Here is a 15,106-nt window from a genome sequence, read left to right on the forward strand (position 1 = left end):
CTGCTCACCTCACCCCATTACGGTTTGGCCCTGAATCTTTGAATGCTCTCTTTCGGAGCAGATATCCCTCCTGCCCTCCCAACTAATAAAGAGGGTCGGGTCAGTCCCCTCCTGTCTGATTCTGGTCAGGCTATTAATTAAATAAGAGCTCACTATCCCACCCCATCACATCCCGGCTTCTTGGACTACCCTCGACCTTGGTCTTTTAAAACTGACGACTCCATCCGCTTCTATCTCGGGTTTCTTAGTCTTGTTTCCGGCTCATATTTGCGCCCATCGGGATCTTTGTTACTATATCAAGTACAGAACATTCAGTATATCTGTCTCTCTTCTCTTCTCTTCTGGTACGGTACCCGGGTATTTCACTCTTGAACTTATACCCAGGCGCATCTCCTTCTCTGCCTCCCACACACACTCTCTGTCTTTTGTCGCTATCTAGTGGCGCAATCTTCAACCATCGAACTTTATCAACTACCTACCTCAACCCGTCGTCATTCTTCGATCCACACCAAACCTACCTCCAACGTTCTGGCCGGAATTCTTATCCCAGCAACTGGTATTGGATCGAATGCAAGCCCAATATTTGAATTGCCAAAACCTGACTCAAATCCGAGAAAAAGAGGTGTCGCATACGGCCAACTGTCAACCGCCAGCTGAATCACCCCAATCTGGTCTGGTCTGGTCTGATTTGTTCGCTCCATTGTTGATCCAACTTCGAAAGACACGAGAACCGCCCAACCCCATACATTAGGTAGTACCTGCCTCCTACAGTACTAGGTACATACCAAGTTAAGATTCAACCGACTTTCAGTGCCTCACCCCACGCAAATAAACCAAATCAAACCACGACAACCTCGTCCCTCTTAATTCTCTGCTTACAACAACCATTTCACATACCGATCTTGTCTTGTGTCTCGACGATGCACTGAGATCATAGCATCCTCCGACCCGCCTCGACTCGACAACTTCACCGCCAAATTTCTCACCACCCCTGGCTAACGAGCCGTTTTCCCCAAGCCATGATCGCGACAGCCCTTCGCCAGAGTCCCATCATCGCTGTCGGCATGGCTAACTCCACCACAACCACAACAACGCCTTCAACGACCACAAGCGTTAGCCCTGGCGTCAACAACGGCGCAGACACTAACACAGGTGCCACAGCTCCTGAGCTAAACGATTTGGACTACTTCGTCAATGTTCTTCAATTACAGGATGGCAGAACGGAGAACCAGATCGAGGATGCTCTTGTGTCTAAAGCAAACGCCCTCGGCATCTCGAGTGCGCCAGTCGCTGATAAACGCAACACGTCAAGCGTCGAGTCGGCTTCCACAGCCTACAATGCGCGGACATTCTCCATGCTTTCTGGCGGTTCAACGAGTACCGCCTTGACGGCACACTCATCATTGTTTGGTCCACCTACACCCGACCCGGCGCCATCGAGTGGTCGTCAATCCAAGGAACTAAGCTTCGGTCAATACGATCGATATTTATCCGTGATCGATCCTCATCATAACCACCCAAAAGCAACGATGCAATCGCTTTCGCCCGCCAACCCTCCTCCAAGCATTTTTAGCGGCAAGACAAAGCGTAGTCTGTTCAGTGTCAAATCAAGTTTCAAATTGCGTTGGAAAAAGAGGTCCCCTCAGGCAATTCAGGTCGTTTTGTGCGTTGTAACCCGGACTTGGATGGCTATGTATCACAAGCAGAACATACTGACTATTGGCATAGGACCTGTGTGAGCTGCCGTGCCGATTATAAGAGTTCGAAATCACTACACAGCGTTTCATGCGGCCATACCTATTGCGATAATTGTTTAAGATCACTCATCCATGCGGCCATGTCTGATGAATCTAGCATGCCTCCAAGGTGCTGTGCCCAGCCGCTACCCGGCTCGGTGATAAGGGATCTGCTTAGCCGCGATGCTCAGCAGGAATTTTTAAAGGCTATCGTCCAATACAGCACACCCTGGCAAGCGAGGATATTTTGTTCGAATCCGTCCTGCGGCGAGTTCATTCCACCGCGTCAAAAATTGGACCCAAAATACCCATCCAATGTTACATGCCGTAAATGTAACACTAAAGTTTGTCTTATGTGCAAACATAACGCTCATCCTACCGGAAAGGACTGCCCTGAGGATTGGGAACTGGATCAGGTTATCAAAACAGGGGACAAGGCCGGCTGGAAAAGGTGCTACAAGTGCCAAAGTTTGGTTCCACAAAAAAAGGGGAGCTCACGCATGACTTGCAAGTGCAAAGCCCAGTTTTGCTATACCTGCGGCGGTGTGTGGGATTCTACTTCCGGATGCCCTAACAGTTGTGGACAAGAGGAAGAGATAGAACGAAGGAGAAGGGAGGAGCAGGTTCAGTTGGCTGAGTATGAGGAAGAGAAAGTTATGCAAGAGTCAGCTGCGGCAGCAGCCTCAGCCGAAAGGCTCGAAGCCGAGCGACGAACGCACAACAACGGGGACTTCTCTGACATAGCCAAGACGCAAAATCAAGAGATGGCTCGTTTCCTCACTTTTTCCGAAGAAGGTAGAGAGCACATGCGGTCTCGGTTTGTCGAGGAAAAGAAGGCGATGTTGCTACGACATGTGGAGGACGAGAAAAAGATGAAGGAAAGGCACGCCAAATCGATTAGTCAGTTGGAAGATCGACAAGTGGCTGCTGAGATGGACCTCCGAAATACCTTGGAAGCAAGTGCCCGCAGTGTTAATATTCGACTGAAGCATATGGAAGCTTATTGCGACGGTCTAGGACGCAGCAGTGGAAGCTCAAGTCCAGACTCGGCAAGTACTCAGCCTCAGCGTGTGGTCACCGAACGTGATCTTCGTGAACTGGGCCAACAGTACAACATCCGCGATGGCATGGAAAGGTCACATCAAGCCAAGATCAACGTCATGAGAGACCGCCAGGCCAGGCGCATGGAAGAGCTCATCGACCGACAAGAGACCGAGCACGAGAATCTCCTTAACCAAACCCGTAATGAACTCGACGAGTTGGCAGCCCAAGCAGCACATGAGGAAGAAATGCTGGCCAGCACCTTTTCGTCACGGAAGGCTAAGCTTGTACGTCGATGGGAATTGGCTATTGAGATCCTTCGTAAGGAGCTTGAAGCTCAAAATGGTGTCAAGTACGCACCCATTCCTACACCAACATGGCCCGAAGATAAGACACATGTTCCCACCTCCATCGAGTGAGAGCAACTGTGGCTTTGTTTTTGAGGGAATGTACAGCAACGCTGTTGCACAACCACATTCACGAAATGATTCACCTGCGTTTTACGAATCTCCTTGTCATATCACAGGATATACCTATACATCTTTTCCCCTTATAATTTCTGTCTGATCGTCGACATTTTTCTTTTGCAGCATGATACCAGGTCCCGACGGCCACGGAGAGCGGATGACTTCCTAATTCGTTTCCGCTGGTTCTTTTTCTTTCGTTTTTCTTTCTCGGAGTTGCAGGCATCTGTTCAAAAGCATGACTTTATCATCATAACCGCGTGCTTTTTCGTCTCTATTTCAAATAGGGGCAATTATGAAGGGCATGGACCCATTCTGCTATGGCGCTCTATTGGTTACTATCATACCCAGACATTGGTCTTAATAGAGCGGTTTTTATTTTATTTTATTTTTTGGGATATAGAGATATGAGTGGGTGACAGACTTGGATCAGACACTGTCTCTTGTTTTGGACCAGTCTCCACGAGAGATGTGTGGAGGTCCGGATGATTGTGCATAATTGTTTATACCTCTATCTAGATAGGATTTGAAATGACAATTGAATGAACCAGACCACGCTCTTTATGTGCATTGGTCGGTAGTATGTATCATCCGACTCTGCAGTGAACAACGTATGGCTTCGGCAAGTAGCACCAGATTGATTACCTACAAAGAGGCGAAATCTAATCTGCTGCTTACGATGACTCTGACTGATAGGGGTTTACGAATCCAATTACTTGGGTTCCCTGAACTTGGCTCTTTCAGATTCCCTGTTGGCCTCGGCCGCTACATGCTATGTTCCAGTTAGGGCATCAACGGGCCTCGGGATATCAGAAAAAATTGACCGCTGGAAGCATAAGAAACGAAATTAGTACGTCAGTTTATGCTCTTTCGGCTACTTGTTTTTATGCCCTAAGTCTTAGGAGGTTAACTTTTCTACTACCCGCTAGATGGGGGGAAAGGGCTGACGTTGGTGTTCATTGCAACTGAATTAAGTGCCCTCGTTATCGTGCAAGGGTGGGCTGATCTTCGCCGTCACCTCCGTTTGGTTTGTTTGCCAGGGCTGGAGTCGCATTGTAAAACAAAGTGGCAAACACGGCTCGTGTGTCGGAGAATACAGCAATTCCTGTTCTCCCCCTCTATCTTCCCTCTTCTGTTGCCTTCTTGTTGGAGCGTATAAATGTGTGTAACGTGGGTGATATGAGGACTCGGCTTGTGATACGAACCACCTAACTACATACCCACCCACCCCAATGCAGGTTATCGTTGTTTGTTTACGGTTGTGGCTGTATGTCGTTTCTCTCGTTTTAGAAAGGTGCTTCGGCAATTCAAGTAGACTTTCAATAGTCTCGTGCGTGTATCCTGTGCTAGAACGAATGATACTGGGGTTGGATATGAAACAGGAATATTAGCTCGAGGACTTTTAACACTAGTGTGTTTATAAATAGGAGACGCTATGTCTAAGCAATAATTAGCCTTTTTGCAGTTTTCGGGGTTCGTATGCTTTATTTGCGTAGAAGAGCTTCTTTTCTCGGTTCTCTTCCGAGTATATGCATACATATGACAGATCAAACCTCTTTGAAGCCCTCAAAAGCCGAAGGTGTACGCAACAAAGAAATCACCACCCACTGTTTCACTCGCTTCTGCAGACATGACTGCATATCGCCGCAGAGAGTAATGCGGCACTGCGCCAGATTGGTTGCCCGTTTGATAGACGAGCTAATGCTGGCGCCCGCAACCAAAGAAGGGCAATGTTTCAACGGTCAAAGAACCCTGAGTGGGACGATCCATGGCAAGCACACCGGGCTGGCTGGCAGGCTGGATGGTGATCTGACACTGCCAGGCCGCCATCAGAGCACTTGATATGTTTATGGGATAAGAAAAGGTAAATCTCGAGGACAACAGACGGTAAAGTGTTTTGTTTTGAAAGCTGCCGTTTGCCGTTGTGGCTTGTAAACCTATCCATCTCGTTGCTAACGCGTTGGCTAATGAACGAGCGGGGGACTTGTCTTGGTATTCCCTAGCAGGAAGGAAGGGTGTTCAGGCACTGTCACGGAGAATCGTGAATGATGTTGTAGGCGACGGGTGGTCTTGTCACAGCACAGCCAAGGTAAACAATGGCCAAGTCATGATGGATGGATGGGATGTTGAGGCTATTATAAGGAACCTCCCGTAGGTACTATCTGACTCTGAGAATTGAACCTTAGGTATGGACCTTAAGGCATCTTCATTCTACTAGCTTACAAGGGTCCCATCCCCTGACGGCATTCCTTGAGCGTCAATCAAGAGACCCCTAAAGGCACCAGGCCAAAGAACTAGTCTACCTCCTAGCTGCCCATGGAGAGAAATTTAGTTCCCTGGTGGCGTCTGCTCATGAAACCCAACCCGTAAAGACTGGGCTCAGCCACAATCAACCACCCTATCCAATCCGGTGCCGTGTTACACTGTAGCTTCAGTGGAGTGTTTCCTTTTCCATTCCCTCACTCCACCGACCGACCAGTCGATCTCCATCTCCATTTCACAGGTCTCCAGTTCCATTTCCGCTTGCACCTTTCATTTGATTTGCATCTTGTTTCCTTCCACATTATCTTATAAACTGTTCGAATCTCTTGGTTGGAACTTGTTTGTTTTGTGTCATTGTTTCTGCGTAATACGGGTGCGCGCGTATTCGTTCTTCTGTTTCGTTCTGTTCTCTCTCTCACTCTCTAACTCTCTTCTACCCCCGCCATCCATCATTTCCGAGAGGCCGTGCTGTCTCGACGACTATCGATCGGCCCAACCAGTCCCTGGCACAGAATCAATTGAGACCCCCGCTGCGGATTGCGAAGCTCTCCCCATCAGAACAGCCCCTTCTGCCAACAGCTTCACAGCACATTTGTCACTATTGTCGCCTCGACTTGACTCGAGCCCTCAAGAGTTTTCATCGCATTCATAGTAGACGTTGGCGTCGTACTTAATCACAGAGGCTGGTATCGCTCCGTTACAGCGACACTTCCTGCCCAATCGCTACTCCACGACCCGAACAGCTCGAGGAATGTGAGCCACCACCTCGACAAGGTCTCACAGTTAGAAACCTCGAACGATTCCTGATAAGCTTCAGTATATAAATCCTTCGGAATCTCAAATTGCGCTCGATACCATGAACGACTACAATCCGTCGGCGAACGACGCCTTCTCTCCTCAACAGGAACGCGGAAGGTCAGGCAGCATGATGTCCTTGGGCTACATTCCAACAAATACTCAGGGTCCTCCGTCAGACAATGGTGGCGCTGCCGTTGACGATGTCATGAACAAATCCCAGAACCCAGATGGCGAAAGCACTTCTCCTACACAACCGGCCGGTCCATATGGTGCGAATCCTGAACAGTTTAAACAAGTTTCAGATGTCTTGTCCTCTGAGGTACAATCAACCTGCGAGGGAGTGGTATAACGAGGTTTGAACCATGGGCTAACCTCACTTTGCAGATCGGTATTGTTACTCTGCTAAATCGTCTCAAGCAGAGCATAGCTTCAGCAAAAGTGAGTGGTTATCCAAGCTTCCGCAGCGACTCGTTTCGCTGACAAATTATCGTGTAGGAATTCGCATTGTTTCTCAAGAAGCGATCCAGTCTCGAAGAAGACCATGCCAATGGTATCAGGAAGCTCACGCGTACGACTCAAGAGGTCATGCGCCGGCCTGACCACCGCCAAGGCACGTTTGGTAGCGCATACGAAGCAATGGCGAGCACCCACGAGCGCATGGCCGAGAACGGAATTGAGTTTTCGAAAGAGTTGCACCAAATGCACGATGAGCTTATGGAGCTCGCCGGTGTTGCGGAACGCAGCCGCAAGTCGTGGAAGCAAAATGGCCTGTCCGCCGAGAATAAGGTTGCGGAGATGGAACAGACTATGCGTAAGAGCAAGGCCAAGTACGACTCTCTCGCCGACGATTACGAGCGAGTTAAGACAGGCGAGTCGCGCCAGAGCGGCAAGATGTTCGGTCTCAAGGGTCACAAGTCTGCTCAGCAGCATGAGGGCGAGTTGCTGAAGAAGGTTCAGGCCGCCGATTCTACATACCACGGACATGTCCAAGCGTTGCAGGCTGAGAAGGCCCAGCTCGTTTCGACGACACGTCCAGAAGCCATTCGAGCCCTGCAGGACTCCATCAAGGAGATTGACGCTGGCATCTCTTTGCAAATGCAGAAGTTTGGTAAGTTTTCCAGTATTGCCAAAGTGCGATCGTCACTTACATTTACTAGCCTCCTTCAACGAACGTTTGCTATTAAGTAACGGTCTGAGTGTGAGCCCTATTCACGGCCCGGGAGGTCAGGGCAGCAGTTCCCAGCGCAGCCTGCGACAGGCCGCTTCGTCGATCGATAATGAGAAAGACTTGAATGATTATGTCACAGCGCAGCACAGAAGCGTACCCGCCAACACTGGCGAGGTTGAGTACAAGCGTAACCCAGTAAGTAAAATGCATCAACGGGTAATTGGCCTCGTCGCTTACGCCAATTCTAGGTTCTGAACCCCCCAAACTCTAGCGGCCATGTACCGGGTGGTCCCGTTCAACAACCTGCCACCGTGCAATCACCTGTATCACAGACACCACCTCAAGGGGGCTTCTCTGGGCCACAGCCCCTTGGCCCGGGATCAAGAACCAGTACTCTGGGACTTGGCCCCATCACTGGTATTACTGGCGATTCTTCTTTCCCTTCTGACGACCCGCGCCCATTCTCGCAGCCTCATAACAGGAGCTTCAGCCAAGGAAACATGCCACTGCAGCAGGGCAGCCCCGGACCCGCACCTGGACAACAGTTCCCGGGCCGTGGCCCTAATCAGCAAGCACCTGGTCAGAGATATGGCAACGGCGGTTCCGTCAGCTCAACTGGTCCACCACAGCTGGGTGCATTACCATTCCAGCCGAGTGGCTCTCCTTCTCAACAAACTGGCCCTCATCAGCCTCCTCACGAACGCACGGGTAGCGGTGCGAATATGGGCCATGGACCTCAGGGTGCTGGACGATCACCGCCTCCCTACGGGGCGTCTAGTCATCCCCCACCTGGTCCTGGGCCTTCTGGGCCTTCGAAGCCAGTGTTCGGCCTACCACTGAGTCGTCTTTATGAGCGGGACAGTCTAGCTGTACCAATGGTGGTCCACCAGTGTATCCAGGCGGTAGATATGTACGGCCTTAATGTGGAGGGTATCTACCGGCAATCTGGATCTATGGCTCACATTCAGAAGCTGAAGAACATGTTCGACACAGGTATGTTGTGCTGGATCATTATCAGAGGACAAAACTAATAATATAACAGAGTCTTCCAGCCCAGCTCTCGACTTTAGGAACCCCGAGAACTTTTATCATGATGTCAACAGTGTCACCGGTCTATTGAAGCAGTTCTTCCGGGACCTCCCTGACCCCTTACTTACTCTCGAGTATCACGATAGTTTCATCGCTGCTGCCAGTATGTTTCTCGCGTCCCAATTGAATTACCACAGGAAAGTACTGACTAGTATACGCAGAGCACGAAGATGATACACTTCGCCGTGATTCTCTTCACGCTATCATTAACAGTCTGCCCGACCCCAACTATGCTACTCTCCGTGCCCTCACCCTTCACCTCGGGAGAGTTATGGACAACAGCCATGTGAACCGTATGAACTGTCACAACCTTGCCGTCATTTTTGGTCCTACACTCATGGGTACTGATCCCAGCACCGCCATTGCTGATGCGGGCTGGCAGATCAAGGCTATCGACACCATCCTGCAGAACACACTGCAAATCTTCGACGAAGATTAGTTAGACTTGTATCTGCGTCACATTTTGGGTAAGGGTAAGAGGGACCTAATGGGTAAAGTTTGTCAAGGGGAAAGAAGGGGGGAGCTTGGTTCCTTCCGTCCATGCTAGCTCATTTATGTTGCATGGCGTCTCGTATCTAATGCATGTTCGTCTCTTCGTACTTGGAACTTAGTGTAAGATAATTACTGGACAGCCATATTGAGCGCGTCTCTACAATTTTATATGATTTTCGCAATCCAAATCTTATTCTCGTGAATTCAGTTCGTCGTCATGATAATACTAAGGATGATTGGGTGTGCGGCTTTAGGGTAAGCTGCACGAAAGAAACAAAGCTGACTTGCGATTAATAGAAATGGACAAACAACTTAGTCGACATACAAAGTGAAGGTGAAAGCAACGTGTCATTGATTGACATCTTTTACCCGAGTTTTGTTGGTTCGAACCTTCTGGTTCAGCTAGGAGCACTTCATTGCTTCTGGAAACCACTGGTCGGCAACTCTTCCGAAAGTCTTCGAGAGATTCGGCGAAAGTAACTATGAGTCAACTATTAACGAACGTGTCAGATGATAGCGGTTCTTTCATAGGTAATCATTCGACCTAGTAGTCTCAACTTGGGTCTTGTTAGCCTTACGGCAAATTACCGCACCTTATCGATGTATCATGGTATCACAGCCGTTACAGTTTGCTTAGCTGGCCCAATATGACCATCATTCACATGAGCAGTGTTGCTCCAAGATAACAAACATGTTCAGAGAGGTTATGTGAATCAAGTAACTTGATTTGACTTATATGTTTTGTACTTCGGCGAGTGATGTAAACAAATGCAACGAGCCTTACGCCCTCCCATTCCCCCATCAACACGCCGTAATCCAATGTTTTTCATACATATATGCAAAATGTATCGTGCGTGTTCTGTGCTTGACATATCATCAACCGTTTCACCAGTCCTCTTTGTACGCAGCGCCATGCAAAAAGCCAAAGTCAAGCGATCCCAAAACAAAGATGGGAAGCAATAAGATGAATCAAAAGGAAACAAACGAAGAACAAACTGCCCCAACTACCGAAAACAAAGAAGAACAAAGAGACCATTCGTTGTGAGATGCCCTGTGTAACCCGATTGAACATTGATAAAAAGAAAAATCCGTCTTGCAGTGCACATTATCGCTGATGCAAACACGCCTGAGTTCCGTAACAGGGGTATAGCCATGAGATTTAAAGAAAAGAGAACTCAGACAGAGTTAGAAGTATGATGGTGTAAGGAATAGTTCGTGTAGTGTCCACGATGTAAAGTGGTGTGCCAAAGGATCTTGGCATCAATAATAAAGTGATAATAGTAAGGTGCCTTCTTGACAATCTTATTGAAGCTTGATAGCTTCAAAGAGACCCAAGCTAAGACTTGTATCATTCTCGCCGACATTGGGAGTTGGCTCACTAAGCACCTCCCAACGACGGAGAACAAAAGGAGTGAGACGCTCCTGAACGGCGGGACCGATACCGTATTGTGCACCCATGCCACGAGCCACAGCGCTTTGCGGGGTTGCTGCCTTTTCCCGGTGGGATAGCATAATATTGTCTGCAACCGACGGCGGCGGCGAGCTGAATAGGTAGTAGAGCCGAGGGTCAGAGGAAGTTCCTTGGTTGGGTAGTCCGCCGGAGGTAAGCAAGATGGCCTTAGCACAGTTGGCTCGTAAATCTTCTGGCAGTGCATCCACAAGTAGAATTGCGATGTCGAAGACCTGTTGAGGAAGTGAACCGACGATGGCAGGCGATAGCGTATCAAGCTCAAGCAGCAAGCCGCAGAGGACAAGAATGATACGGGCACGAGTGTCGTGAACAGGTGGGATAGGAGGCCGTGTTGCTGATGCGGTCGGAAGTGGTGCCGAAGGGGGTTCAGACGATAAGCTGTGGAGGGTAACAAAGCGAAGCATTGCAGGCAACCAGTGCTGTAGGACAGCGGCGTAGCAGTTAGGGCGTTCGTGGGGTCCCGCTGCAATGATTTCCCATAGGTCTGTCAGTTTCTCAACCATACCTGAAGATAGTTGTGCCACCTTCGGAGGGGGTTGCCCAGAGATAATGGCTTCTACTACTTCCAGCAAGTTCTCGGCCATGCGCAGCGACTGTCTTGACCCGGTGTCGGCACATTCGGGCGCCTTGGATGAAGGAATCAACTCAAGAAATACAGATTGAGCCTGGCTCTTGAGGTGCTGGGTGATATCGTCGCTCAGGCAAGGTAGGAGGCTGGTCCACATGATATTGCCCGCTTCGATGGCTCGATCCATAGCCTTGGCAAAAATCTCAAAGCGGGAAGAGCCTTGATCTTGACCTTCATTTGCGTTAGGCTGTGGTAAAGACAAGTCCAAGTTCAGCTTAAGTTGACAAAATGGTAGGGTCAGCTCGTTGGCAATTTGTAAGATATGGTCGAACGAGATTTGGGTGTCGCCAGAATCGCCAGGGATAAGGAGCTTGGTCGTCACCTTACGAACAAGACCCACAGCTTCAGCTGGTAACGACTTAATACCAAGAGCATTGGAGACGGCGGACGAGTCGACTAGTACAAGAGTTCGTAGGGTTTCGAGAAGACTCTCTTGACATGCGGGATTGTCAAGTGGGAATTCAGGACGGTTGGCATGATTTCTCAAGCCTGAGTACTCCAAGAGGGCATTGCGGACCAAATTCAAGAGCCCCTTCGACTGCTCGAACTTGGCACACTTTTGTTCAGTATGGAACCGGTAACCTTCCTCAGCAGAAAGTCCCGTCCCCGAGGGCAATGGCATGATGATAAGCTGCAAGAGTTCCTGTAGGTATGTTGCTGGGCCAAACTTGTTCCCCGAGGGATCCGAAGATAAATTCTGGAAACTGGCTGATGGCGGGCTTGCGGTACTCATGACGATTGGCATCGTGAGGCAACCTGTACTGACTAGAAGGGGGAATAGACTGACAAGAGGAGAACGATTGGAAAGAGATCGAACGTGACTTGTCCAGTCTGTCATCAGTTTATCGAAATGATGGGCATCAAAAACCCGTATCCTGGTTAACAACGTTGCAAACACTCGACGCGTATCATTCGTTTTCTCCCAGCCTCGCTCAAGTGCAGGGATGATCCTTCTGAACAATTTGTTCATGGTTGGGGGGTCTAACCGCGTTCCACTAGACAGCTGTTTCTCAATATCTTCTGCCAGTTCGTTTTCGACGTGTTGAGTAGGAGCTGCCACGATATCGGATACCGGAGAGCAAGCATCGACAGCATTGCTGCGGTCACTTTGGAGTAATTCTTGTCGTAGATGGGAAGCAATGACTTCATAACCTGTCATGCGCTGGGCGAGACTTGAAAGGGAAGCGAGTAATGGTCGCGGCACGATTCCTTGCTCTTCGTTCATCGACTTCAGGCGTTCGATCAGTACATTGAACAAATCGTTTGCACTGCCCAGAGCCGAAAAGATTTGAAGATTTGAGTGAACGGTATCGGCAACGGACGCTAGCACATCATAATCGGCAGTTTTTGAACACGCCCCGAGGACATCTGACAACATAGAGTAGTCTTCAGCTGTTTCCATGATAGCTCGAACCGAGTTGTACATGGTCAAAGGCAGAGATGGCTGGTTGTTGTGGTTGAACTGACTGGTTAGTACATCACGAAGATGTGCACCAATGCAGCTCCTGAGAGCACCGCTGCTGTTATTTAATCTTGGAAGCAGCTTCTTTAGGGAAACAGGCTTTCGTTCTGACAGCGGATCACCTGGCGGTAGGGGAAGTCCCACGGTATGCCTGACAAACTTGATGGCGTTGGCGATATCTTGCTCTTCTTCAACAATCGAATAGTTTCCAGCTCGCCTTAGCAGGTTTCCTCTCTCGGCTCTCTTTTTCTCAGACAAAGCATGGAGCGGCAGCTCAACTAACAATCTGCTAGAACACGGGCCTAAATCGGCGTCGATTTCCGCTCCGCTGTGGTAGCCACCACGTGCAATAGTCCATTGCATGTACTGGGAGACAGAGAAATGGCCAGTCCGAACCAATTCAGTGACCAGATGATAAACCAAATTCTTTCGCGTCTTGTCTTCGATGGAAATGCTATCGAGTGTCTCGAGTATCGGCGTTGTAGGATTCACACGGAATTGGCTCCATTGTCGAATTAATCGAGACGCAGCATAAACTTTCGCCAAACCGGGACGGTGGAAGGAAGTAGCCCACTCAACGACCGTCTTCATGATCAGAGGTTTGTTTTCACTCGTGGCCCAACATGTCGCCGCCAGATGATCGTCACTAGATTCCTTAAGAGCGGCATCGAGCAATTTCACCAGCTGACTTCTACCGGCGGGAGGGGAAGCGGTACTGGACACAACCAGTCGCGAGTTTCGTGAGTTAATTATATGTAGAGACTTTTGGGTTGGCTCATGATCGGTACGTAAGAAGGCCTGAAGAGTGTTCTTGTATCGTGGCCAAGCACCGGGATTGATGAAGCTCTCTGGGTTAGACAGGACCAAGGAGCTGAGTAGGGTTGATAGTCTACTTGAAAGTTGCACAAGAAGATCCTGATCAGGGTCGTTGTATATCTATTTTTCGGTTAGCCAACACGTCAGCCTGAACGAGTGTGCTTTAACGTACTACGTGCAGATGACTCAGTAGGGCAAAGACAAGCCGTCGGCCGTACTTGCGAAACCTAAAGATATCTTTCCAATATATCTGAGCTATTAGCAGCCACATTGGGATTCTTGACTGAAGGCTATTCTCGATTCCAGAAACGACCCAATCAAGATAATGATCCCGATCCAGCAACTGCTCAGAGTAAAGGTTTGTTGCTAGACGAATCCTGCATTGAACGTTAGTACTCGCAATTGTAAGACTATTGTAAACAGTCCAAACTTACGCATATGTAACTCTGGTCTTCCAGTCCTTCTCACTGAAGCCAGTTACAACAGCATCAACGAACTGCTCGACAAAGACGGTCCAGTCGCGAGCCCACTTCAACTCGCCACCCATAACAAAGGCACCATTGACGCCCTTTCGCTTCAGCCCTCTAATCTCGTTGGCACCGACGCACTTTGCCAACCACACAGCTCGCTCAGCAGGAACGTTCTTGTTCAAGCATTGGTCGAGCAGAGTTCTGCCACGAATGCCATGAGGAATTGTTCGGCTGAGACGTCGTAGAGATATGGCGGGGTTGGCAAGGTCCTTGAGCCAGACCTCTCTTTTCGTATCCGTGAGTGTGACTCGCGGTGGTGGCTTGAAAGTCGAGGGTGCATTGATCTGGCCTCGATGCCTACGCTGAGTCAGAACACCCATGAAAATCGTGGAAAGAGCAGTCAGGCCAGTCTTTTGCTTCAAAGCTGGGAAGATGGCAAGTTTAGCAGATGAGGTTTCGGGAACATTCAAGTTCACCTTATCCCAGGTTCCCTTTGTGATGGCTTCGCTGCTCCACTCATCTTCGTGATGCGCTCCGTTCCAAGGGAAGAAATCGGCATATCCAGAGTTAAGACCTTTGCTGAAAGGGTCAACGGGATTCCGAGGGGTAGTTTCAGGCCGGTTTGCCGCGAAATATCTTGGTGCAGCGGAAGGAACCTCAACTGTATACGGCTTTGGCCGGGTGTCTTTCTTGACAAGTGCAGGTGCAGTCGTTGTGGTGACGGGAGGAGCTGACCTTAATTGTGAAGCGACGGGTCGGCGTGTCGGCATTGGCATGGAAGTTGAGTTGGCGCTATTGATGGGGACTGGGCTTCCGACCATGGTTTGGAAAAGGTCGGAGTTGGCAGGTATTCGTGAAGGTGTCAGAGATTGTGGTGATTCGGACGTCGGTAAGGAGCCGGTCGAAGCATTATGGGATAACTCAAGCCGGAGACGTGAGCCGCCTCTTCTCGGTGTTGTATTATAACGGTTAGGGGTGGTATCGCCGGCATCGGCGGTAAGATCGATGAATGAAGAGTCTTTTCGAACTGGTGAGGCGGGTACAAACTGCTGCTGGTGTGATAAAGTTCGTTGAGGAGGAGGGCGCTGGACAGGTAACGACGATGAGCTCACGGAACGCTGAGGCGGCCGCGGATGGGCGCCCATGGGGGTCCGCGAGGTCATTTTCGATTCGTGGGCGGAGGCGCCATTCCGAAAGATCTAGACAAGG

General features: G+C 49.6%; 3 protein-coding genes across 3 annotated transcripts; 2 read left to right on the forward strand and 1 right to left on the reverse strand.

Moving 5' to 3' along the window:
- Positions 1-1,019: 1,019 nt before the first annotated feature.
- Positions 1,020-3,196, forward strand: FSST1_009288 (E3 ubiquitin-protein ligase; the record flags this gene model as incomplete). The annotated part of the gene is made up of 2 exons (XM_083226247.1): positions 1,020-1,663; positions 1,729-3,196. The coding sequence occupies 2 exons, from the start codon at positions 1,020-1,022 to the stop codon at positions 3,194-3,196; spliced, it is 2,112 nt and encodes a 703-aa protein (XP_083085249.1).
- Positions 3,197-5,351: 2,155 nt separating this feature from the next.
- Positions 5,352-8,997, forward strand: FSST1_009289 (uncharacterized protein; the record flags this gene model as incomplete). Its single annotated transcript, XM_083226248.1, has 9 exons — positions 5,352-5,392; positions 6,184-6,256; positions 6,321-6,620; positions 6,686-6,739; positions 6,797-7,409; positions 7,459-7,664; positions 7,718-8,462; positions 8,512-8,661; positions 8,711-8,997. The coding sequence occupies 9 exons, from the start codon at positions 5,352-5,354 to the stop codon at positions 8,995-8,997; spliced, it is 2,469 nt and encodes an 822-aa protein (XP_083085250.1).
- Positions 8,998-10,352: 1,355 nt separating this feature from the next.
- FSST1_009290 (mediator of RNA polymerase II transcription subunit 12) lies at positions 10,353-15,060 on the reverse strand (the record flags this gene model as incomplete). The annotated part of the gene is made up of 3 exons (XM_083226250.1): positions 10,353-13,547; positions 13,600-13,804; positions 13,862-15,060. 3 exons carry the CDS (start codon positions 15,058-15,060, stop codon positions 10,353-10,355), a joined length of 4,599 nt encoding a protein of 1,532 aa, XP_083085251.1.
- Positions 15,061-15,106: the final 46 nt, after the last annotated feature.

This window comes from Fusarium sambucinum, chromosome II, assembly GCF_050947815.1.
Source record: "Fusarium sambucinum isolate potato_lamoka chromosome II, whole genome shotgun sequence".
Taxonomy (NCBI): Eukaryota; Fungi; Ascomycota; class Sordariomycetes; order Hypocreales; family Nectriaceae; genus Fusarium; species Fusarium sambucinum.